Source organism: Herpailurus yagouaroundi, unplaced genomic scaffold, assembly GCF_014898765.1.
Source record: "Herpailurus yagouaroundi ecotype Mexico unplaced genomic scaffold, PumYag 166, whole genome shotgun sequence".
NCBI lineage: Eukaryota > Metazoa > Chordata > Mammalia > Carnivora > Felidae > Herpailurus > Herpailurus yagouaroundi.
In genome coordinates, this window is record NW_024412407.1 from 9060007 (window position 1) to 9075392 (window position 15386).

The 15386-nt window shown below is 40.8% G+C and overlaps 1 protein-coding gene across 2 annotated transcripts in view; it reads right to left on the minus strand.

Annotated features, from left to right (window-relative positions):
- Nucleotides 1-668: 668 nt before the first annotated feature.
- Nucleotides 669-15386, minus strand: part of ANO6 (anoctamin 6) — a 197029-nt gene continuing 182311 nt past the window's right edge. The window contains exons 19-21 of one of the 2 annotated variants that reach the window (XM_040488369.1): nucleotides 10774-10976; nucleotides 9194-9299; nucleotides 669-3898 (exon numbers count right to left, since the gene is read on the minus strand). In XM_040488369.1, coding sequence (XP_040344303.1) covers nucleotides 3692-3898; nucleotides 9194-9299; nucleotides 10774-10976 — 516 coding nt within the window. In that variant the 3' untranslated portion in view covers nucleotides 669-3691. The remainder of the gene's footprint in view (nucleotides 3899-9193; nucleotides 9300-10773; nucleotides 10977-15386) is intronic. The other variant, XM_040488370.1, reaches the window with a different exon arrangement.

Genomic DNA, 15386 nt, shown 5'->3' on the forward strand with positions numbered 1-15386 from the left:
GTGAGAATAACATTAGTGCTGGTCTCAAGAGTGTCACATAAGGATCAGAAAAGACTTCTTCCTGTTGGTCTAGTTATAGAGTTTTCCTGGAAGCCCAATGAGATTTAAGCTGGCTAATTAAATCAAATACATACACATATACATGGAATGAGTTAAAATCTGGGTAGGCTGTACAGGATAAAAACATTGATTTTTATAATGAGATGTTCATTTTCTTTTCCGTAATTTCCCTTTCTGTACCCAGGGCCACAGCAGGTTCAGAGCCTTTCTGGGATTATTAGCGACTTGCCCTCTCTGAGGGGCACTGTCCCCTGCAATCATGGTTCAGCATACAGAAGCCAACTTTATGTATTTAGAGAAAAATGCCTCTTCCTCCTTGCTGACGCAGCCTGACTCCGGCGTACCTGGTGTGGTGAGCAGAGGTGGGCTGGTTTTCAGCTCCCACCTGGTCTCAGGCTTGGTATCCTGGGCAGGGCTCAATCCCAACAACTGGTTTTTAGCAGTTGTGGCTGAAAACCCACACCCAATTTTTTTCCCAGAAAAATCATGTTTAAAGTAAGTGTAGGCTGTGAAAAATATCATTTACACAAAAGCACACATTTGTTATCTAGGTGATGATTGAGATATATATGCTCTCCTTAAAAACATGAAGACAGAGTAGACCACAGTGTTTTTAAAAATGAATTTACTAAAATGCTTATAATTATAAAAGAATATTAAAATGCACAGAAATTCACAAAACATTACAAACTTTACATCTTATGCCACAGTGTATGAAAGCATCATGTATATTTCAGTTCTACTTTCGTTAAGCTGCTCATACATTTTAAGTTTTCAAACATCTTAACATATAATAGGCACAATGAGAAAATGGCACAAGCAGTGTTTCAATAACAGAGCACATTCTGCCCACCCCCCACCCCGTGAATTAATGTTTTCTGAAATCCAAGATGCACCCACGGATAATTACAGGGGAAGGCATTTGGTGACAGTTTACAAGATGGCCTTGCTTAGTTTTCAAACAAAAACGATAGCTTTCCCTTTCTATTGACACATCTAAAATATTTGAGGGATATTTAAAGGAAAATCTCCTGAGTATTTTGGTCTAATGCTTCAATCTGTTAAAATTCACAGGCATTACAAAAGGATATACAATGAAACGTTCTCTAGTGGTTAACACTGGGCAGGTCTAGGGCCAGGTATTCCTTTCACAGGGGCACTGTCACACACCCTTTTCTTGGGGTGCTGCTGCTTACATTTACAGACCCAGCCCAGTGACTGCCTGCAGACACAGTCCCACATTTGTCTTCACACTGACAAGTCAGCACTAGAGTTCCATTAACACTGTCGGTGTCACAGGTGACCCCGGATCCCCACTACCTCGCCGCTTAGGGGACTATTGGCAGTGTCACACGTATTTTCTGCCTTTAAAAATGTAGAGTTTTTTCCCCTCCTGTCCACAAAAGCACATTTTAAACTATGAAGGCAATTTACGAAAGATGGTTTATGAAAAACACACATGCACACTTTTTAAAGTTCTAGTTTATATACAAGGAGATAAGGCGAAAAACATTTCCTTCTCTACGCTCCCATAAACAGTGAGTAGTTGGCAAATCCAACACGAGGAGATAGTCCTGCACTTCAAAGAGCTGAGGTACTAGGGGCAGAAGTGACGCCACTTTCAGAAGCAGTGTCACAGGTGAGCAGGGAAAGGAACAGCTGCACCCAGTCTGGACTGGACGAGAAGCCGGGACGAAACTCCTTTCTTACTCCCTGTGCAGTCAGAGCGCGTGCGGCCTGTTGTGAGCACTCGTTCACATTGTTAACATGATCAAGAAAGTTAGTGAAATGTTGTCCCTTGTCCAATGGGACAATGCAAAAGTCCAGGATACTGCTTTATGAATCCTACATAAATAGTGATTTTGGTTTCTGGGTCTGTTTGAACATTCATGGCAGGCACTTAGAATTGTGACCTTGAGTTAAGCAGCTCTATTATATTGAGCCTCTAAATCTGCTCGCTGCAACAGGTTTCCTTTTCCTCTGCTGCTGGGATGGAGTGGCTCGGCTCCTATGGCACTTGGGCATGTAGCAGCACCCCAGTGGGTGGCAGTCCACCCGGTAAGAACCCAGTGCCAGACACCCTCTCTTACACCCGGCACTCCCCCGTTACCAGTCAAGGGTGAGCGGTGCGGCCCCGCGTCTTGTCTGGAGCCTACCAGAGGGCCTTGCACCTGAAAGGCAGTAAAGCACAGTAAAGACTGCTGAGTTGAACCACCTGAAGGCAAGATGTGCGTGGTGCAGGCTTTCGGCGGGAAGTTAAGTGCAGCTCAGGGAAGGGGTTGTGACCAAACCGCGGCCTGAGGGAGGCTGGAAGCTCAAATCAACACCAGAGTGTCTCTTCCGGATTGGGAGTGATGCGGGTCTATCCCTGCCTCTCTCCTCTCCCCACCACTCCCCTGGTGCGTGCAGTTACAGACAAGTTACTGGGCTGGGAACAAGGGAATGGAGTCTGCAGGGAACCACCTTCACCATGGCACATGCTTTGGTATGCTCATCACTTGGATACCCGGAATCCTTGTGGAAAAGGCGCTCCCCACGCAGGGAACCCCGAGCGCCTCACAATTAGAGCACCGGTTGTACTCTTAAGCGCGTGTGCACAGCGCCCTCATGTCACAGTGGGTGCACAGTGAGCGTGGCGATGCCGGTGATCTGTGATGCTGTACCTCCTGGATCTAATGCATAAAAGGAAACTGGTGGCAAACTGATGGGCTTGTCCTTCCGGACCATTATGTTGATAAAAATGTAATTTTAAGAAACTACGTATCTTTAGAAGAGGTACATTAATTATTCTGGTCAATATGAGTTACAATTCTATTTGAATCTATAACTTTCCCTACTTTTGTCATCTGACTCCCTTGAGATCTGCAAAGCAGTCAACACTGATTAGGCACAGAATGTTCTAAGAGTGCTCCTGGAAGATAAAAAGCGTCACTGCGGATTAGCACAAATACACTTCAGAACCTTGCTATCTTTATTCTGATCCATTAAGTGTGTTTCTTTGAGATGAAAAGATAGGCCAAATTGGAGACAGAAACTATTTCCTCTTACTAAGTGAGGTTTCGTTTTCTGTAGGGATGTGCTAACACACCGACATATTGTGAATTCTTGCCACTTAATACGGCATTCAAACTGAAATTCTGAGTTAGCTATTTTTAATCACACAAAGGGAAGCATGTCTCGTCTTTAACAAAAGTACTGTAAGGGAAAGAGAACTCTGGCACAGATTTGGCTAAGTGAAGAAATGAAACACTGCCTTAAAGGGGACCATGTGCTTGAGAACAGAAAGAAATGAAAATAATCAGACGGAGGGACAGAAATCCATTCTGCTTCGGAAGGGGTAGTTTTTAAGCACACGAAGAGACTTTTTCTGTGTTACTGAAATTCAAATTTATCAAAAAAGGGTAACATTTCTGGTTTTCCAGGTGATTAGTTTTATGCACTTCTTGATCTAAGTTTCGCACTTTCCAGTTCCTGCGTGGCTGGCTGAAACCGAAAAATAATCTATATGAAAATGGCAATAGCTAAGACTCCTATTTGCCAAAGTGTTTTCACTCAGACATCCTCATTAGTGATTCATAATATATTTTGACGGAGTTAAATTCTGTAAAGTGCTTCTCAGAACATAAAGCTCTTATTCTAATTTGGGTCGTAAATTGTTATCTACCACTCCCACCATCCTCTCAGCTATGACCCCCATATTTTTTGTCACATCTTTGAGGTGATTCTCGTGAAGAAGCTTTTGCGTTAGGTATTTTTCTCTCTTGATCTTGCTCTTGGTGCTTTTGGATACATCTGGAATTGCATAGGAGATAAAAAATTTCACAGAGTAGATGATGTGCTGTGGGAGAGAAGAAGAAAAAGGTCAGCCGCAACGAAATGGAGGGGAACCCAGAGTTCCTTCCATTGCAGGTCATCTGGCAGATCTGGACACGGGGCTGGGCATTCTACAGACATATCCAATCTCTCCCGCGCGATGTGCCTCCACCCACGAGCTCCATTGTTACTTTAAAAATTGCAAGAATACTATTTGATATGTAGAAGATAATGTGTCTAATGTCTCTGACACTCACCATGACACTGCCAATGCTGTAGTATTTTTGGAGACGTTCCTTTCCTAGCTCATTCCGGGAGCTCTTCCCCAAAGGTTAACACTACCCTATGTGTGAGTATATCTGTATCATCTTATTTTTGAGAACGAGCTTAACAAATATGTATATATCCCACAGGAATATATTGTTTAGTCTTGTTTGATTTGAGCTTTATAAAAAAGTATGGCAGTCTTTGGAAAATTGTTTTTTCGTTTTAAAACTAGTTTCTACGATTCATCAGTGTTATTGTACATTACCTATAGTCCATTCATTACCAATTCTGCTTAATATTCTCCTGTTTGCATACGCTATAATTTATCCATTCCCCCATCAAAACGTATTGCGCTTGTTTCTAGTGTTTGTATTAGAGAAATGATGTTGGGGATGTTTGTGCACTTGGATTCTGGGGGATATCTGTGAGAGTTTCTCAAGGCCATGACCTAGGAGTATAACTGCCAAGACTCTAGGTTACATGAATGTTTAAATTTCCAAGATGGTACCAAAGTATTTTCCAAACCAGTTAAACCAGCTTCCACACCCACCAGCAGTGTGTGATAGTTTCATTTGCTCTCTATTTTTTTTTTTAGTTTTAAAAAATGTTTATTTTTGAGAGAGACAGAACACGAGCAGGAGAGGGGCAGAGAGAGAGAGGGAGACACAGAATCTGAAGCAGGCTCCAGGCTCTGAGCTGTCAGCACAGAGCCTGATGCAGGACTTGAACTCATGAACTGTGAGATCATGACCTAAGCCCATGTCAGATGCTTAACCGACTGAGCTACCCAGGCGCCCCTTGCTGTATATTCTTGACAGCACTTGTCATCAATTTTTTTTTTTTTTTAAACCAACACAGAGATTATAAAATGGGCTTTCACTTTGGTCTTACTTTACATTTCCCTGATGACTAATGACGTTGAAGACTTTTTTATTTGTTCAGTACTCACAAGTCTCTGACCTAGCAAGGAGATAGATAAGATACAATAAACAGAGTTAAACATAAATAAGTTGTACATGGTGTTAAAGTGGTAAGAGTTTGTGTTATATGGGAGGCAAATTTCATATAGATTTCATACAGATTAGTCTGGATATGCCTCAATGAGCAAAGACTTTAAGGAGGTGAGGGAAACAGCCATGCAGAAATCAAGAGGCAAGACATTCGAAGCAGAGGGAACAGCCAGTGCAGAGTCTATGTGACGAAAGCCTACAGGCTCTATTTCAAGTAATGGCAAGGCAGGAGTGGAGCGGGTGAGGAAAGGTGACTTGAGAGTGATAACAGAGCTTGGCTAGACTGTGTGAGGCCTTGCGTGTCACAGTGAGGACTTTGGCTTTTACTCCGTGACATATGAAGGCAGTAGGGAGCCCAGTTAGCAGACTGCGGCCCTAAGTCAGGCCAAAAATGGCCTAATTACCAACCTGGTGGTAGCAGCAGAGTTGGTAAGAAGTGTTCAGATCTGTGATGTACTTTCAAAGGAAAAGCCAACAGGACTGTATGTGGAGTAAGTGGGGGGACTCCCAAGAATTCTACCCTGAGCAAGCAGTGACATGGAACTGCCATGACTGAGAGGGGGCAGACTCACTGTGGACAGAACATTTAGGGCAGGACAGAGAGAACATTCCAACTGAATTTAAGAAAATATGGGCACTTGGGGCAGTAGATTTATGTGTTAGATATCCAAGCAGAAAGGTCAAGTGGGCATTTGGATTCATGGGTTGAGTTCAGGAGAGAGGTGTTCTGGAGATATCTATATATCTATATACATATATTGTGAGTCACTGGCATATAGATGGCATTTAAAGCCAACGGACTGCATGAGATCATCAAGGCTGTGAGGAGAGAGAAAAGATGACAACCAAGAATGAGCCCCAGGATCACTAAGAGAAGGAAGGGACTAGCAATGCAATTAAGAAAGGACTTAAGGTAAGAGAAAAGGCAAAAAAAAAAAAAAAAAAAGTGTTTTCCTGGGAGCCAAGTGAGGAGTAACAGTAACTTCAAGGAGGAGAGAATGATCAGCTTCTGTGTCAAATGCTTCGATACACTAGGTAATATGAGGGTGGAGAATATTCGAGATGAGAGGTACTAGTGTGTCTCAATTATGGAAATTATACAGTGAAGAGGCAAACGATATTGTGGGCAAGAGAGGTTTTTATTTTCTATCTATTTCTGAGGTAGGTAATATTTATAGACAGGTGGATTTTCTACGTTATGTCACCCTGATATTTCTGGGATAAACCAATGTGGTCTGATGTCATCTTTAAGAAGTAGATTGCTAGATTCTGGGGCACCTGGGTGGCTCAGTCAGTTAGGTGTCTGACTCTTGACCTTGGCTCAGGACATGGTTTCATGGTTTGTGGGATTGAGCCCTGCATCAAGCTCTGTGCTGGCAGCACAGAGCCTGCTTTAGATTCTCTGCCTTTCCCCCTGCTTGCACACATGCTCTCTCTCACTCGCTCTCAAAATAAATTAACTTAAAAAAAGTATATTGCTAGATTCAATTGGCGCATTTTAGGAAGATCTTTGCGTCTATGTAATGAGTGAGACTGGTTTAGAATTTCCCTTTCTCTTTCTCCTGATTTTAAGATGTATAAGGAGTTGGAGAGTGTTTCCGCTTTCTAATCTCTGGAGGAAACGAAAACGATCTGTTCTAGGAAGTATGGTATTGCTCTCCTGTAAAACCATATGGCCTAGTGTTTTCGTTATGGAAAGATTTTTCAGTAACGCAGAGTTTTGCTATAATTCTAGGTTTACAGTTATCTTCTTTAGCATTTTGAAGAGATTCGACTACTCTCTTCTCACCTCTGTGTTGCTGTTACAGTCTACTCTCACTCCAATTATAATTTTCCTGATCAGTCATCTGTCCTTGTTCTCTGGGCACTTTTATGATCTTATCTTTGGTGAGCTGCATTTCTGTCCCAATCTGTGGAAGCACGGATTTCTGTATTCTTCTTGATGTCTGTTGTGCTTTCTGCTCTGTTCACAGACACCTGTCATTTATTTGGGAAGAATTTGAGCCATTAACTCTTCAAATTGCCTCTCCTCTATGATCCATGGTTTTTTTTCTTCTGTGAATCTTTTGAAAATTGCTTAATCTCTTTTCTGTATTTTCCACTTTCTTCTCTCCCTGTGAGGTGTTGGGAATAATTTTTTTCAGACCTATCTCCCAATTCATTCTGTTTTCAAACTTCTGTTTAATGCATATGTTAATTTTTTTCATTTCAACTATATATTTTTCAAAATTGCCTAGTACTTTTTTAGTTTCTTATTGTTTGCTCATTTTTGAATCTGTCATTTCTTTGTTTAAACGTGGTCATTCCTTATCTGATAACAGATACTCTTGAAGTTATCGAGGGTCCAAATTAGTTGCTTTTCTTTTTTTGGCTGAATCTCACTCCTGGTTTTTCTTATTTCCCCTGGTTATTGTTGATCTTTGGAAGTTCACATTTGATTATTTCAATCTGAGAAAAAACTGTGGTCTAAATTGAGGACACTTTGCGGAGAATATACACATTTCCTTATACGATGAGGCAAATTGAGCCCTTTGGGGGCCCCTGGATGAATCCAAGAGTCTCTAGCTCAGCTGGTCCACCTCACTTCTGACCCACTGCTGGGTCTCCTGAGCCTGTAGATGGCATCACTGATAACCACACTTGTTCTATTTTGACCACCACACCTTTCCCCCTCCTCTTTGTGGATTCTCCTTCCTTCCAGTGAGTTCAAAAGTGCAAAGGACATTTTCTTTTCTCATTAAAAAAACCCTTTATACTCATTTCATTATTAGCTGGAAATCACAGGAGTTAGAATAACAGCCCAGGGGACAGACACAAAGGGGAAGCACAGTGCTTCCCCAACAGGTCTCTGCTCCACAGGTGGCCAGTGGGGGTGGAGGCAGGCCTGGGCATCTACGTGTGATGGGTGGGCCTGGCTGCTAGGGCTCAGCGGTCCTCCTCGTCCAGGGACTCTGAGTCCACCTGCACCCTCGCTCGCTCCCACACTCCCTGGCGGCGTGCGTCCAGCTGGGGGCCCTCCCACATGCCGACATCGTGTAATGGCTCTTCCCCGGATCCACACCACGGCCCCTCCTTGAAGTTCTGTCCTTCTTCCTGTTCCTTGTCCTCCCTGCTCTCCCCCTTCTGGGAGATTTAAGCTTATTCTAAATGTCTTGTAGTGAAATGGCCCCTCACGGTATCTAGTCAAACCTGATATCAGAAGCAGCAGTGTAAATACTTTGGCAACTCCATATTTGAATATAAACTAGTGATTCTTGCTGATATAGCAGATACTACAGGAAACCACTGATGCTGGTGAGCTAATGATGAATTGTTTCTTCTTCTGTTGATGTTTGTTTAATAGCTACCAAACAATACTAGAAAAATTGTCAAAGCCAGGCAGGCAGCCTATCCCGCACTTTTTTCTTGCTAACAGATTTTCATTTTGTTCAGAGCAAACCAAATACCTCCTGCCCCAGCCTACTTTACTGCTGGGAGGAACCGTGAGCTCTAGTTATTGCCAGTGTGATACAGGTGGAAGTCTGCTCTGAAGGCTTCTGGAAAAGCATTTTCTTTGCTGATGCAAAGGAACAGATACAGCTAGCCTCACCTTTCTTTCTCCTTACTGTCTAGAACACAAATGTGTTCTCTGGAGCTGTAGCACTCACGCTGCTGCCATAATGTGATGTGCCCTGAGAAAGTTTCTCGAGAGCAGAGATCACATCTTAGTAGTCTTAAATAAGACCCTTCACAGTCCATCATGCAGACCCTGTGCCCCAAATTAAAAAAAAAAAAAAAAAAAAAAAAAAAAGCACTCAATACTGAATTGAGAGGGACTGAATCCCCTTAGCAAACATGCGCTCACCTTTTCAAGCAGACCGCCAATTTCATTTTATTAGAGCATTATGGGCATTCTCATGTTAAATTTGATTAATACATGTTCTAAACTAATTATTAGCAAGAGATAAGAATGTATTTGAAGTCAGAGTTGGTAACACTGAATGCTAACAAAAGGTCTGCAAATATACTACCTTATCGACTATTTCAAAGTAGACGTCTCCTACCTCCATGACAATGATAAAAGCCAACTTGGCTGCAATCACGTGCCAGTAATAGATGTTGTGTTTATACTCTTGTGGGTGTCCAGGTGGGTACCGGAAATCACGATACCTGGAAACAAAATGGAAGGATAGAAGGAGATAATTCTTCTTGACTAACTACTGTAAGCAGGGGCCCATTTCAAAAGAGGTCATATTTAATACAATGCTCTTTTAAGTTGGACATCATATAAATTTTCTCAGAGTTTAATTTGCTGACAAAATCCTGAAATAACTACTCCCGTAATACTTCACTTAACATAAGATGGTAATGATGTATTCCATCTATGTGAAAACAAACAAAAGTGTTAACATTTTTTTTGCCAGTTTCATCCTTGCTTTCTCAAAAGAGTATAACTAAAGCGATTCAGCGTATTTTCAGAAACAGGTTTATAAATTTATTTATATAACGTATCCTCAGGCTTCACTCAGCCACACGCGATCTCTCTCTGTAAAGAGTAGCACCCATCTGCTTGTTACACTTTTCAAACTCTTGTCCTTATGAGATGTCATGTGCTACTACTGTTGGTGTCTTCCCTCAGGTAGCACATCCTCAAATTTCCTACCTGTAATCTATTTGACCTAGAAGAGTCTAACAACTGTTTAGAATTATGTCAAGTAAAAGTAAGCAGATTCGATGTGGGATTTTCAAGAGGCTCTACAGTGTGTAAATTTGAAACACTTATTTGGAGCTTTTTTCTGGTTTCTTGGTTGTGTTGCTGAGAATCTGAACCAGAAAAGGGTTTGAGGAGTTGAGCTAAATGAGTATTTACAGCCTCTTCTGGGTTAAGACTATGATTTAAAAAACAAACTCTTGGGGCACCTGGGTGGCTCAGTTGGTTAAGCATCTGACTGGTTCAGGTCATGATCTCACAGTCCGTGAGTTCAAGCCCCATGTCAGGCTCTATGCTGACAGCTCAGAGACTGGAGCCTGCTTCGGATTCTGTCTCCTTCTTTCTGCCCCTGTCTCAAAAAATAAACATTAAAAAAATTTTTTTTTAAAGGATTTTAAAAAACAAACTCTATCACCTATAGTGAACAAACTATCAATTAGTGATTTACTTGACATCTACTGACTACAGTTGACCTTACCAGCCATTACAATCAATGCAGAGAGCTCTGGAATACTTTCAGAGAATACTTCTGGGCTAGGCTGAGGTATTTACATTTCTCATGTTTGTATTTCTTGAAGTGATAGTGATAGTTTGTCATCACTAAATACATCAGGTTGTGCTTGGATAACAGATTCGTCATACCAACTGAAAGAACTTGTTTTTTGGAACTCCTTGCATTTCTTCATTTCTAAGATACAAACAAAACTTTTCTCTCGGATCAGTATCCCTGTAATCATTTGAAACCCTCATCTTTATATCATGTTTTATTGTTTCATTTGAAAGTTCTGACCTCTGTCTGTATTAACTTTTAGATCTTTTCCTTTTTTAAGTTTGGCTGAAAAAAATGTCTCCAGCAATTTTATTTAGAATTACATTACAATAAAAGTCCTTTAAAAGATGAAGTGCATTTTTAAACACGTCAGCAGAACTTGCCTGCATGTGGTATGTTTTTCAAGCCCAGAATATGGATTTCCTTTGCTTCTGTTTTTGAAGTCTGCGATGTTGAAGTAGGAAAGAGTGTTGTTGATGTATCCCTCCATGGTGTAGTGGGTGTGGTCCCCATAGGGAGGGATGGAGAAGGACCAGTAATACACCAGGCGGGGGATCATGTCTGATGTGAAAGCGATGATCATGGCCTATATTGGGAGGAAAACAGTAAGGGGACATTAATTTAGAGCCTTTATAGCTATGGTTAACAAATGTGCCAGAATTATAGTTTCATCAGTTGATTTTTTTTTAAAACTGAAATATTCAGAAACTTTAATTCTTTCCTGTCTAATGGACATAGATAGTGAATGTCCTAAAGTCTTTGAGCAGCTGCTTTAAAGAATAGTTACTTCCTCTTGTCTTCAGTTCAAATAAGGGCTGTCCAGAAGTCCACCTACAATTGGAAAGCAAAAGCTGGCAAGTTGCCTGTTTCTTTCTTTCTTTTTTTTTTTTTTTAACGTTTATTTATTTTTGAGACAGAGAGAGACAGAGCATGAATGGGGGAGGGTCAGAGAGAGGGAGACACAGAATCTGAAACAGGCTCCAGGCTCTGAGCTGTCAGCACAGAGCCCGACACGGGCTCGAAATCAAGGACTGTAAGATTATGACCTGAGCTGAGGTCGGCCACTTAACCGACTGAGCCACCCAGGTGCCCCAAGTTGCCTGTTTCTTAAGTACAGCAAGAATAATTGTAGACCATCGTATCCTGGATAACTTGAGTTGCTTGCATATATTATATATAAATTAGATTTTCATAAATTAGAATATTATACAATTCAATCAATCTTGGAACTCTACTAGATATAATTTTCAGCTCTCTTTTATGATTTAGAAGACCATTTTGTAGAAGTAATATTAGGGTCAATATTATAATAATTTGGCCTTATACAATTCCTTTGTAGAATTTATAATTGATATAAAACTGATCTTTTAAATCCCTTGACTCTTAAAAATAGAATATAAATTGAATAAAATATATTTCCTTGATCTAATAATGGTCTTCAAATTCATACTTTTTCCCCTAGAGTGTCTTGATTTATTTATACAAGTCAACCCATAGTCTGATTTTAAACTCTCAGTAAATACTTATGTATGTTGCTTCATTAGAAAACAAGAATTTTTTAAATTAACTTTAAAATGTAGGAAGCAAGAAAGTATACTGGAGTTATTTCATTCATATAGTCAAATGTATGCCTATTTTATAAGATCTAGTGTCTAGGGGCGCCTGGGTGGCTCAGTCGGTTGGGCGTCTGACTTCGGCTCAGGTCATGATCTCGCGGTCCGTGAGTTCAAGCCCCGCGTTGGGCTCTGTGCTGACAGCTCAGAGCCTGGAGCCTGTTTCGGATTCTGTATCTTCCTCTCTCTCTCTCTCTGACCTTCCCCCATTCATGCTCTGTCTCTGTCTCAAAAATGAATAAACGTAAAAAAAAAAAAAAAAAAAATCTAGTGTCTAAGCTTCTAAGCTTCAAAAAGGCTAACTGGACAAAGTTATGAACATTATCATAGTTATGTTCTCAAATTAAAGGAATAAATATAGGTCAATTTTAAACGTGGGCCTGTGTCTGGCAGACCTCTATTAGGATGCAAAGCTATTATGAATTACATGAATTTTCTCTAAAATTCTTTAATTTGGGCTTTAAACTCTCCAATGTGTAAAACTGGCTTGAAGGAAGGAGCAAGTAAGGAATATACTTAAATCCATATTCAATGTGAATAAACAAAGTTAAACGATTCAGTCATTTATTGAGGCAGAAAGACAGGTTTTTGGCACAACGTGATTTTTAATACTATTCATCTGAACATGTGGTTTAGATGCAGAGAGACCACAAGCCAACAAACAAGATCTCAGAGCAAGAAAAACAACTAAGGGGCTTTTCTATTGCAAAATGACCCCCACTAGTAGACCAGCTTTGTCATTTCCTCCCAAGTGTGCCTGTGTCTGCTTCTGGCTGGTGGAGGGGGGAGGGGGTAAGGCAAGAATATTTTACTTTACCAGATTTGAATAGTTTAAAATTTCCTGTTATCATTTAACTATAGCTTTTTACAGAATCACCTGCAGATGTGCTCCAGGAAGCTGCAAAAATTCCAACAAGGAAGATAATTCTCTTGTCTTCTGACAAGATATTTTTCCTCCTGAATTGAGCTGCTTTGAGACACGCTGCAAGAGTACAAATAAATGCAGCGTGCTTCATTTCCTATGCTGTTCTGAACACAATTTTCCATTTATATCAAACTAAATTAAAATTGTTCTTCAACGGCAGATACTGTGGCCTGATACAACCGTGTCAATTCAGCTTCTTTGCTGGGGACTAGCAGCAATGAATGAATGATTTTTTATCATATCAATGAATGAATGATTTAAAATGAATGATTCGATGCCCATTCTCATCCCTGGTGGCTATTCTCTTCTTCCTACAGTTAAAAGCTCCCCTATTATGGAAAGTTAGCACTTGAGTGCCCAGTACATTTTGGAGGCACATATTAGGAGTGTGAGGGGATAATTTACATGTTTCATTCTTATAGGCATATATACAAACGTACACAGAACCTGCATCTTGGAAGCTGTAACAAATCCTAATAATATGGGAAAGAAAAGGACTGTCCATCATTCAAATGATCTAAAAAGCAGTTTTCCTACAGTACAATGAAACGATGCCTAAGTTGTAAGAAGAAACAACTACGGATAAGAACCACCAGCACCAATTAGCAAGCACACATGTGCCTGTGTGTGTATACACAGACACATCCACACAGAGTAGACATAGAAACACAGCCAGTACCCCATCTGTGCTAATGGAGTGGAGCCATCCAGGGGATACTAGGAAAAGGTGCCTGACACAAGCAAACCAGAGTGCTGAGGATTGGGCAGTAAGAGTCATTTGAATTTTCTGGCTAGCTGAAGGTCAAACAAAAACGCTTTTAGTTTCAAACCTTGTTGCTAAAATTCTCCTAATGCACACAATTCCACGTTCCTGCCTTGCTTAGTGTTGTATAGCATATTTAATGTGACAGATTAATTCTTTCATGATTGTAACACAGTGGACGTTGAAGGTGTGGGTTACTTGGGTGAATGGAAAATGATACAACCTAGCAGTTGTTTGTGTGTGTGTGTGTGTGTGTGTGTGTGTGTGTGTGCAATTTGTAACTTTCTCCAAAAAGTAGGGATAACATACAATTCAGATAAATTGAGGGTTCTTGACGGGTGGTGACAGCTGGGTTCCAGATAACTTGCTTTGTTGTGTAAAACTGTAACCACAAGAACTGTAAAATTCTTGTGCCTTTAGTTTAGACACCTGTTGGAAGTCTACACAGAGTCACTATTACTGATGATGGATAATGATGATAAAACAGCAGCAGCTAACGTTCCATGAGGACCAGGCTCTGTGCATTCCATGCATTAACTCACTGAAGTCCTTGGTCATCCTTTATGGTATATAATATTCTTAAAATATGCGATAGGGAATTATTCAATTTACAAACAATAAAATGAAGCTGTGAAGTGTTAAGGCCTGGCCCAAGGTCATGCTGCTGGGAAGCTACAATACTGACAGGTGGACTGAGAGTCTGGCCTGTGACTGCAATGTTGAGTATGTTCCTTCATCCAGAAGACTGACCCACAGGCACTGAGTTCTGTTCTGTTTCTACAGGTGCTTGTGGGAAAAGACTGGGGACTCAGGGCAAGTGTGGCTTAACTAAGAAATGAAAACTGGGATATCATCTTTTGGAGATTGTCAGTGACCCAGGAGTAAAATGGGTAGTGAACTAAGGGAGGAAATAGCCCTAATTGTAAGCATATTTCTAAGGAAAGTGTTCATCCCCCTGCTGGGCTGGCATGGAAATTGTTCTCCCTGAAAACTCCCTGCTGGCCTGTGTTTTAAAAAAAAAAGGGGGGCGGGGGAGGAGGGTGCGGGGGTGGGCAAAGAGAGACTGTTCAGATTGGTCCAAAATCTATACAGGTTGTTCTGTTCCCTCAGAGCTGGGACACATGCAGGGTATGAGGCTGCTTAGCTAATGATTAGAGGGTGGCCAGCAAAGGCCAAGGGGACAGACGGGGTGGGGAGGAGAGATGGGACCCACCCTAAAGCCCCCCCTCCTTGAAGAACCCTAGGAGACATGATTGGAACACACAAAGTGCGTGAACATACTTCATCATCAAATAGTCAATATTTTAAATTGATAGTCTGGAATATATAGTAAAATGTGGTAGAAGGATAGTTCTTATTTGCGGGCAGTAAACACTGTAAGTGGGCAGATGTCTATCTCTATTACAACAGCACTATTGTATAGCTCTTTTTATAGTTGCATCAGGATTAAGAGAGTTGGTACTTACTGTTATTACTATTACTATGTTCCTGTTAAATAAAAACGTTAGCAAACGAGCAATGATAGTATCATGGTCACTCTTAGCAACTGCCTCTGTAAGAGCTCTTGACTTTGTAAATCATTAATAAATAATTACAAACAATTAAAAACATTAAAAAAATAATAACAATTACAGTTATAACAACTGTTTTTATACAGATGATAGTACCGGCATCTCCCTCCCATTAGAAAAAAAT